Source organism: Aulostomus chinensis, chromosome 14, assembly GCF_037954235.1.
Source record: "Aulostomus chinensis isolate RoL2024-O1b breed Wild chromosome 14, RoL_Achi_v1.0, whole genome shotgun sequence".
Lineage (NCBI taxonomy): Eukaryota > Metazoa > Chordata > Actinopteri > Syngnathiformes > Aulostomidae > Aulostomus > Aulostomus chinensis.
This window is the reverse complement of record NC_141333.1, coordinates 14194941-14204725: the sequence shown is the minus strand read 5'-3', so window position 1 is coordinate 14204725 and position 9785 is coordinate 14194941. Positions and strand designations below refer to the sequence as shown.

The 9785-nt window shown below is 42.0% G+C and overlaps 1 protein-coding gene across 2 annotated transcripts; it reads right to left on the bottom strand.

The window, feature by feature from the left end:
• Positions 1 to 1602: 1602 nt before the first annotated feature.
• Positions 1603 to 8901, bottom strand: soat1 (sterol O-acyltransferase 1). Of its 2 annotated transcripts, none has more exons than XM_086223603.1 (16): positions 8450 to 8704; positions 8174 to 8324; positions 7381 to 7439; positions 6893 to 7041; positions 6744 to 6803; positions 6531 to 6638; positions 6102 to 6387; positions 5906 to 5984; positions 5743 to 5827; positions 5593 to 5638; positions 5329 to 5458; positions 5091 to 5188; positions 4905 to 5003; positions 4055 to 4190; positions 3804 to 3949; positions 1603 to 3650 (listed from the first exon to the last, which is right to left on the bottom strand). In XM_086223603.1, the coding sequence occupies exons 2-16, from the start codon at positions 8313 to 8315 to the stop codon at positions 3585 to 3587; spliced, it is 1689 nt and encodes a 562-aa protein (XP_086079729.1). In that variant the 5' UTR covers positions 8316 to 8324; positions 8450 to 8704; the 3' UTR covers positions 1603 to 3584. The 2 variants fall into 2 exon arrangements, with proteins under 2 accessions (XP_086079729.1, XP_086079728.1); XM_086223602.1 differs by lacking the exon at positions 8450 to 8704 and adding an exon at positions 8761 to 8901 and having other exon boundaries at positions 1605 to 3650.
• Positions 8902 to 9785: the final 884 nt, after the last annotated feature.

The window sequence follows — 9785 nt, the reverse complement described above, 5'->3', positions numbered from 1 at the left end:
AAAACATCCAAATAAATTCAATCTTATGTTCTTTTGGTCCTGATAATCCTGACATCATTCATTGTGCCCTGCGTTGTGAGACATGTGTCAGATCCTAAATTCCTTTGTCCATTGTTTGTGATGTCATTTCTATGAAACACCCCGCCCCCTTGTCAACTTCATGTTTCAGGTGAGAGGTTGCGAGTTGTGTGATGTCACAAATCATTAAAGCCATTTAATTGTAGTGTTGGCTCATTACCACTGCAGTGCAGTGGCTGTTTCACCACTGCCGACCAGGTTTCTTAAACTTGGTCAAATTTGCTAGTCGCAGAATGACCCATGGACTGATGCCCATTTATGAACTGACAAGTTACTTTTCTGTTGTCGTTTTTTTTCTATTATTCTAGTGTCTTTAGGTTTAATGTAACAGACATCCGAAAACAGGTAAAAACAAGCAAACATGCAGGCAGTGACAGTTTTGGGTTTTTTTGGTGGCCACTATTTTATATCTTCTGCTACATTTTTTTTTTTAAACGTATCCCCAAGTGAATCATGTTAGAATTTTGCTTAATATTCGAGTGGAAGAGACGGGGTACATTTGTGGCTGAGATAATACCAAACCAGACCGAAAAGATATCAATAAACATTTGGACTGACCCTCCGCAGGTTGAGTCTCCAGAGGGTCCCCCATTTCTCTACTCTCCTGCAGCAGGACATATGGTAAAGTCTGGTTACTCTTCCTCATTGAGCCTATTTGGCTTTGTATCAATTCAGCTTTTCTGAAATGAGAGGCTGAGTCTCCTTCACTTGGGACTAAATAGTATGCAAGGCTGTCTTTTGCTTTTGAATGTTTTCCTTTTGTTTCTCTCAAACACGGGGGAGTAGCACGAGGTCCTGTGCACTATACACACGCATTCTCTGTTGACCCCTCACTTGCTAAACACTTTTCAGCCCAGGATTTTTGGGGGCCTTTCTCCCGCTTTGGCCCTGGGTAGTAAGTCCCGTGTTCCTTTGACTACACTCATGCCATGCACCAACACCTTTAGTACACTAAAAAGAGAAGACTGCAAAAACAGCACATAAAGCAGATTGGCCACAGGAAGTGACGTGAGGCATTCAGGGACATCGTGATTTGTGGGTTACCTGAGTTTTGGATGCAGTCAGATCTCAATACATGAAGTTAGGTGCATGAAATGCAGCAAACACAGGCAGTTCAAAACCAGTGTGTGTAATATGATCTGAGACTGTAGCAACTGTTGATCCAAATGGAAAACAGAAAATATATCGATCCTCTATTATAGGATGCAGACTATTGCCGATCTTATTGTACTTAAAATTAGAAGAAAAAAAAAACATTTGAGTGTTTGGTTTCTCCCATGTTGCGGTGTGTAAACTCATTCATACCTCACCTCAATTGTCTTTATTTTCTGCTGGTGACATCATTGCAGGAGGCTAAGCCATTGTGCCATTCCAAACAGCTGTGTTTTTGAACAGGCACTGTAGTAGTCACGTTTGGTTTCAGGGATATTACTGCCTTTGCTAACCAAACTAGGGCAGTGACCACTGTAATCCTGATGACATCGTGGTTGTTTGAAGGGCAGGTTCATGGGTTGATGTCGCATCACATTAGTGATCCAGGATCCCGCCCCTACCGTAAAGCCATCGAATGCACACACTATGAATGACGTTGAACGGATTGACGCTTGTTGAGATAATCGAGGGAAAGACTGACTCACACACATCCGCACACACACAGATTCTTTGATTTATTATATGTGTCGACGTCTGAAAATAGAATCTGTTGATTTGCAAAACTACCACCTGACACCAGGAGCTATGAAAGCTTCCCAAAAATAAGATTTGACCTTAAAAAAAAAAAAAAGGAACCATGCTTAATGTGGAGTTCTACAATAATATTGCTTCATTTACCAATTTTTCATGACATACCATATGGTGTTCCAATATTTCTGTAAATATCTTTAAAAAAATTCTGGTTCCTGGTACTAGTACTTATTGTTGAAGTCCAAACTGGGGGGAGCCCGTCTTGGTCCTGGTCATACCAGCAGACAAGGAGAGCTGAGAAGGCGCCAATTCAAACATTTTAACACAGTGCCATCTTGTGTTCAAATAACTTTCAGGATTACAGAGTTTTGCATTGCTGGTTTTTACTTCATATTGTGCATCTTATTATTTACAATAAATACATTCTCCCTGATTTGAAATCTGTTATTGGCAACATTCATTGTGCAATAAATGATATTGCAATTTCCCCCCCCCCAAAAAAAACAAAAAAAATACAAACCATCACCAACCCTGAAACTTCACCCATTCATTTTCTATACTGCTTATTCATTAAGGGTCAGGGGGGGGGGGGGGCACTGGAGCCTATCCCAGCTGACATTGGGTGAGAGGTGGGGTTCAGTCCATCGCAGGGCCATCAGGAGCAATTAGGGGTTCAGTATCTTGCTCAAGGATACTTTGACATGGTCACCAGGGGAAGTGAGAATTGACCCAGCGACCCTTCGGTTGCTAGACGGCCACTCCACCTCCGAGCCACCCCCCCCCCCCCCCCCAATAAGTTAATAACACCAATTGCAAGACCACAGGAACTAAAAGCACAGAGCGTTTTACATTCCGTCTCTCATTAACTCTCTATGTAAATGACCGTTGTGTGATGTGATGCCAGTGAGCAACGATTCAAGTCTTCAGTACTAATCAAGTATTATCATTATGTCAATGTAACACTGTAGCAGCCAGCTGCAACACCAAGTAACAGATCAATAATACATCAAGCAATCACGTAATATACCATCACATGGAATCATTTCAGTCTCTTTTTTTATACATTTAGCTTTATGGGGCTCAGAACGCTTTTCTCCACCGTTCCAATGTATGATTTGATAGCTTGACTTTGAATTTGGGAAGCACATTGGTGTGGTCTGTAAAAACTATTCCTGAAACATCAGATTTGAATATAAAAATAATGTTGGCGTAGTGAATTCAACCTTCATTGTCTGCTTTACGAAAGCCAGAACTGTCATATTTTTGTCGAAGTACAGCAGTTAGAATAAAGCCAGAAAGACGTATTAAAAGGCAGAAGCCTTTTATCAAATAATTCTTACTGGCAGTGAAAAAATAAAGTTATCAGGTTTAATTGCTGATATTGTTAATTAACCATTACTGCATATGTGGACAATTAGTGTTTATACTATATTCCGCTGCCATATTATGAATATTATTATCATCAAATTGGCACAATGAGTTCCTTCACAGTTGATCAAGGCAACAAGATTGGGATTTCAGATGAAAATAAATAATGCATAAAAACAAAACAAAGGAAGTTCACGTGGTTTTATGCGAACTTGTAGACTTTCTTGAGGGGATGATTTTGAAAACATAAAAAAATAAGGCATCATCGTGACTTCTCCGTTCATGAACGTTTTGGCAGAAAGTGAACAGGACCTCTTCCATATATCAAGACGTAGACCCAGTCATGATTGTAGAGCAATAACATAAAATCAAAAGGTTTCTGCTTGTTTTTTCTGACAGTAACAGAAAGGCAGGTGGACTTGATAGCGATCGGTGATGGTTCTCAGCAGTAGTGATCAGTCGGCCATGGAGCTCCTCTGACAGCTCCAGGAGCGAGGCTTCACTAACTCTACGAAGGAGGGCTGGAACAAAAAAACAAAAACAAAAAAACAGCAGCATATGAAGCCGAGTTAGTTGAAACCAAAAACAGCAAGCTTGCAGCAGATTGGCGAAGAAATTCTCCACATCACACGTGTATCGATCATCATGGTGTCAGTGGACTCAGCGGGAGGTACCTCCTTCAGGGGGCAGTAGCGCTGGGCGTACCACTCCTGAGAGTACAAACAGATGATGACTCCTTGACCCAGGAAGAGGGACGTCCACATGATGATGTTCCAGATGGGACCTTTCCTTTGGTCATGGAGGATGAAGTTGAACATCACTGTGAGAAGATGAAGAACAAAGAGGCTGGAAAGTCAAGCAGTCCATCTGAGAGAGGGAGGGGTCGCTGTTATTTAAAAAGCTGGATGATGTGGAGATGTCTTACTTCCAAAGCACATAAACAGGCAGAAGAGTACGGGGTAGAAGAAGCCAAAGCAGATCGCAAGAATGTACTCGTGGACGACTGCAGACACTGTGAACACAAACAGCATGGCGGCTGCTCTGAAACGCTTCTGAGACACCTGGAATGACAACAGACAGGTCAACACTCAGTGACACCCGGGGTTAATCTGGTCCAGGTGATCTCACATCAGCAACCTCCAGCTTAGAGCCTTTGAGTCTGATCTAAATGTAGACAGCGCCCTCTGTTGGAATCACGTTTTATAACAGTAAAGACTCAACCATTCACCAGGGGAGGACTTCTTTTTTTTTTTGTGATATTGAGGAGATATTTGCATACTTTTGATGATGTTGTGGGCCGGATTAAGATGATCAACAGCTTGTGTCATTAGAAAAAAAAGAAAATTTAAAGCAACATTATGTAGGCTTGCTAAGTAGCAGCTCCTACTTGTGCTACTTGTTTTTTTTGTTTTTTTTTAACTGGTTAATATAAGAAGGGGGGGAGGGGTTATCGTCCTGGAACTGAGCAAAATATGCTTGTAGTTAGCATTGAGCTGGACCCATAGCAGTTGTGTATGCGTTACTCTGTAGATGCTAACTGCTTCTTTTATACTGTCAGTTTAAATTTGGAACAATTTCAATTCCAAAGTAACTTCTAGCACCTGAATGCAGCTTTGCAAGTTCTGGCTGTTTTCATGCACGGAGGAGGACTGAAAGTGGCACAATTCCCTTATTCACAAGTCAGACTATCATAGTGATGTTAATACATACAAAAAGACTGTTTTTTGTTGTTTTAAACAGTCTTCACTAACATGATGACAAACAGCGTGACTCACCCACATGAAGTCTCGGTACACGTAATAATACAGCCAATCGTGGACCACTACGTTCCATGTACGATAGTAATTGGCAAAAGATGTTGAGTTCCACCAATCCTGTTGGTGTGCAGTCAAAATGAGTTAAACTGCTTATGAATCAGACACAGAAATGGAATTTAAAACTAGAAAGCACAAGAACTGCACCTTATAAAACATCCTGTCGGCAAAACGAAGCATTTCTGCAAATGCATTCAGCCAACAGTGAAGGAAGGCGAAGAACCCCAGAAAGAGAACTAACACTCCTGCAGATCAAAGAAACAGTCAAAAGAAAGAAAAAAAAAAGGAGTTGATCCATAACTTCTGCCACCACCATCTTCCTGCGTTCATACATAGATGATGGAGCCCGTGGGAGAAGACAGTGGTCACCAGCGGCTGATCTCACCTGGCAGGATGGAGTTAAACACACAGAGGACCATGGCCCTCACGTCAAAGAACTGCAGACGGATGCTGCGGAACTGAGGGATGCAAAGCCGCACAAATATGTAATAGGCATAGAAGAGACAGCCTAGAACCTGTGTGTGTGTGTGTGTGTGTGTGGGGGGGGGGGGGGGGAGTAAAACACATCAGCAGACTGGTTAGACAAATGAAAACAAACCCTTTTAAAACCCTTTTACTTGCAGTCTGGAGTAATAACACAAAGTGGTACCTGTAGTAACTTTGAGGCCACATAGCCCCATCTGATCACTGGATTCCTAAGTGAGGAAGCAGATTTCATATCAGCCATGCAGGTTACATCAAGTGCTCAGGTTCAGCTGTAATGACAACATCAACACCAGCCTTCAACAGGTGGCTTTACCTGGGGTATTTATCTCTGTAGATGAGCGTGGGTGCAAACAGGAAGTAGAGATACTGAGAAACCTGAGGGACCACCGGGCCGGGGCCTGTAGATGGGAGTAGAGACGGCTTATCAGAGGAAAGCTAGCAGACAAACGCTTCATAATAACTAGAAAGTTATTTACTTGTTTTGTCTTTAGCCCACGCCAGGACTCTTGGTACATTCTCCCTTACAAAAGAGTGGGTTTTCATCATTAGTCGCACCTGGAATGTGACAAATAAGAAAACTGACGGCCAGAGCTATTCAAGCTGTCACTGCTTATGAAGATATATGGCGTGGCTGCACTCATCAACCCAAATGGGGCTATAGTGGTTATCTACCTGTTCGAGGATGATGATGAAACGAGATGCAGGCGGCAAACCGTTGGTCACCACCACATACGCAGACAGGAATCCCAGACCCAGAGCTTGGTAGAGCAGGAATACGGAGCCAAACAGAAAACTGCACAGCTTGGAGTGAGTAGAAGAACCGGACTGGGTCTGAGACCACAGGTGGAACAGGGTGTAGGGAACCAGTAGCACTGACAGAAACATACAGATCCACGTGCAAACCACCACGGGAAACTGTCCGAACGCGTAGACCAGCAAATCAAAATCCAGCACCAGTCTGAGGCGTTGAGAGAGACGGAGGAAACTCAAAGCATCTGCTCAAGAATAAACTGTTCTAAATGAATGAAGACGAATAACACAATCACATTTCTTCCAATGAATGAAAAAAAATGCATATTTCGTTGCAGTCGTCTGTATTACCTGCCTTCATCAATGAAATCTACCACCAGCGTACTGAGGATAAAGAGAATGAGCAGGGCAATGAACATGTGGTAGATAGTCCTTATATGGTTCACCTCAAACAGCTCGCTGTGAAAAAACACAGGCAACACAGATAAACAAAACAAAACCAAAAAAACAACCTCAAGAAGCAGAATTTCCAGTGAACTATCCTACACAAAAATGTCAACTTACTCAAGGAGGGACCTGCGACTAACAAACTGTTTGCCCTGGCCGTGAGGAGGTCGAAAATGCCTGAGGAGAAAACAGGGCGAGACTGGTCGGTGACCCCTCTTAGGTATGAAAACATTTTTGAAAAGCAAGAAGCCATGTCTGCTGTGTACCTGAGTTTGCTCCTCTCCTTGTCTGACAGCGGCGGTGAGAAGACAGCAGGGACGGGCGCAGGCTCCAGACTGGCTGATTCCTCTATGAGACTGTCCATGAAGTCGTTGACCTGGTTGTCAAACTGACGCATCAGGTCACTCTTCAAGTGCTGAGGAACAGCAAAACACACAGCCAGAGAGTGAGAGGAACAAGAGTTGAAGTGATTTGATTTGTTCAAATTTTCTTTTTTTTTAAATGCAGATTTGTTTTGTATGTGCTGCCACATTACCAACACACACACACACACACACACACACACACACACACACACTCACTTATAAGGCCTGGCATCAGAGAGTAGATTAGTCACACTCTCTTCGGCATTGTTAGTTTGTGCTTCTAACTAACAATCGACAGCAAGCTCCAGTGTCTCCATGCGAACGGCAACATCCTGACAATCAATCATCAGAAAGACATCCAGCATCTCTCTAATGATTCCATCACCAACCTCTGCTTTCCTTTTCAGTTGCAGTTTCTTGCTGATCACGTGCTCCACCTCGATTTTTCCTGAAATAAGAAAGAGAATACAATTTTAAAAAATAAATAAATAAAAGACAAACCCTGGCAGTTTGTTGATTTATAGGTCAGATCCAAACAGACCTCAGTGCTTTAGGTGCGTCCAAATGAACGGCCGAGCCAAACGAGTTGCCAGGATACATTATTTTAAAAAAAGGAACTTTGACCGGCGAATTTCAATATTAATTTATGCCATGTCAAATATTTCAATACCAACAGATAACCTACAAGTGATTATCTGTGGAGCATTTAAGGAGATGGAGCATAGAAAGAAATCCCTCAAGAAGACATTTTATTTCACTGCTATTTGATTCAACAACACCTGCTGCCAGCACCACAGAGTAAAAATGTATTCAACTTTGTTAGGACACGCCTGGCGCAATCATTTGCTCGTGACTAAGTTTATTTGTCTTATTGTTTAATTACTGAGGTGGACCACATGAACAAAGACAAACATATGAGGTCACACAGTAGAGGCTGCTGTGTGCTGTCAAAGCCTCCTTTTCATGGTGATGTCTTTTCCTCTCTAGGGAGATCGTGTCGGATAGTGAGAACATGTGATTGGGATCTCTAGTTTGGCAGGGGTCATTTTAAAAGTGCTTTAGAGGATGTGTGTGTGGAGGCATGGCAGCAGAAGCATGGGGGGGTGGGTGTAATGAGTCAACCTGCTTCCCTGTAAGAGGTCCCGACTTTCTCCAGTAAACTTGCTGACAATAAGACCTTACCATTGCTCTTAATGTCTCCATTGCCTTGTTGATGTTCTCCAATGCTGCTCTCCCCCTCCAAGGAACTATCCAGACCAGGAAAGATGGGTATGTTTGGAGGGGCTCTGCTGCGGAACCGAACACCATCAGCTCCACTCTCCATCCTGAGGAACTACAGAACCATAACAAACTTGAGGATTCAGCCTATCTGATGCTAGCAAGTGCATCACTACCATGGATAAGAATGTAGTGTTGGAATGACACACAAAACAAGCTCAGTTTACAAATCAGTCTCACATGATGAAGACTCAACTGACAGCTAACCGGTTAGCTCCCGTCAGCTACGAGAACCGTCGGTCCGGACGGTTAACAAGCGACTTAACAACCATGTTATTTTCAAAGAATTTACTAAAATAAATAAATAAATAAATAAATAACCTAACTAAAATGCTTCAGGCATGTATGAGTGCGGCAACTAGCACTGCAGCCTGAGAGCTAAATTAGCCAACTTGTTGACGTTAGCTAAGTACCGAACAGGTTGACAGCAGTGTTGATCAATGCCGGAAGCGATTAAAAAAATGCTCGCGAGTGACTTGAGGGCCACTTACCCGTTTCAACCGCCAGTCCTCTCTTACCAGACTGATCTCCGAGGTCCCCGAGCGTGAACTCGGATGTGTGATTGATTCAATCACAACAATCTGGTTTGCTGCTGTTGCTGCTCACCTTCCCCATTATGTCAGTGAGGAGATGATGACCGGGGCAGGCGGCGCTGATTGGTTAAAAGTCTCTCCTCCTTTTGACGTCACAAGAAATTGTAGCGGTCGTCGCTGGCATCAGGCTCCACTCACCCGTGGATGATTCATCACTCAAAAGCACGATTACAGAACATTAAAAGTGTATTGCTATTGACAAGCGTTTTAATGTGTAATTCGAATTATTGATTGTTGCAAATTATGAAATAATTAAAAGTTCCCGGGAGCAAAGAATAGTTTCTGGATTTGGGTAACTTTTACAAGTTCCCGTGTGACATTTTCTTTTTCTTTTTTGCAGGGACATATGTTTATATTGATTAAAAAATGCATATAGCACAGAGTTCATTTTCAGAATAAACAGAAATAAAGGAAGCAAAACTAGTTTTTAAAAACCTAAACAATAATTTAGTAGTTTCAGATGTAAACCAGGATGATATTCATTCTTGCTTTTCCCCACATTTTCTGATGTTTTGCTCTACTCTAATTTTACTTAATGTCTTTTTTTTTTTAAATCACAAGGTTCTAACGTAAGCAGTTTACGGGATCCTGCACATCCACTTCATTTAAATACTGCATTTGTAATATTTGTATGGGAATAAATACAAATAAAAAAGGCATCAGTCCTAAATCTTCCCTCCACCAGGATGAAAATGTTCAGTCTTAATGGAATCTGTGTGAGAACTGTTGATTTATTCTAACAGTAATTTGTGGTGCTGCTGAACTTTGAGTGACTGATAAATGTTCTTCATGTTTTTTTCAGCTATTATTTTATATAAATGGAATAAACACATTTTAGTTAAACCGTTTTATTGAAAAATGAACCTAAAATGCTACATTAGTTTTATATTCATCAGGTGCACTTAGACAAAATGTCAGGGAGT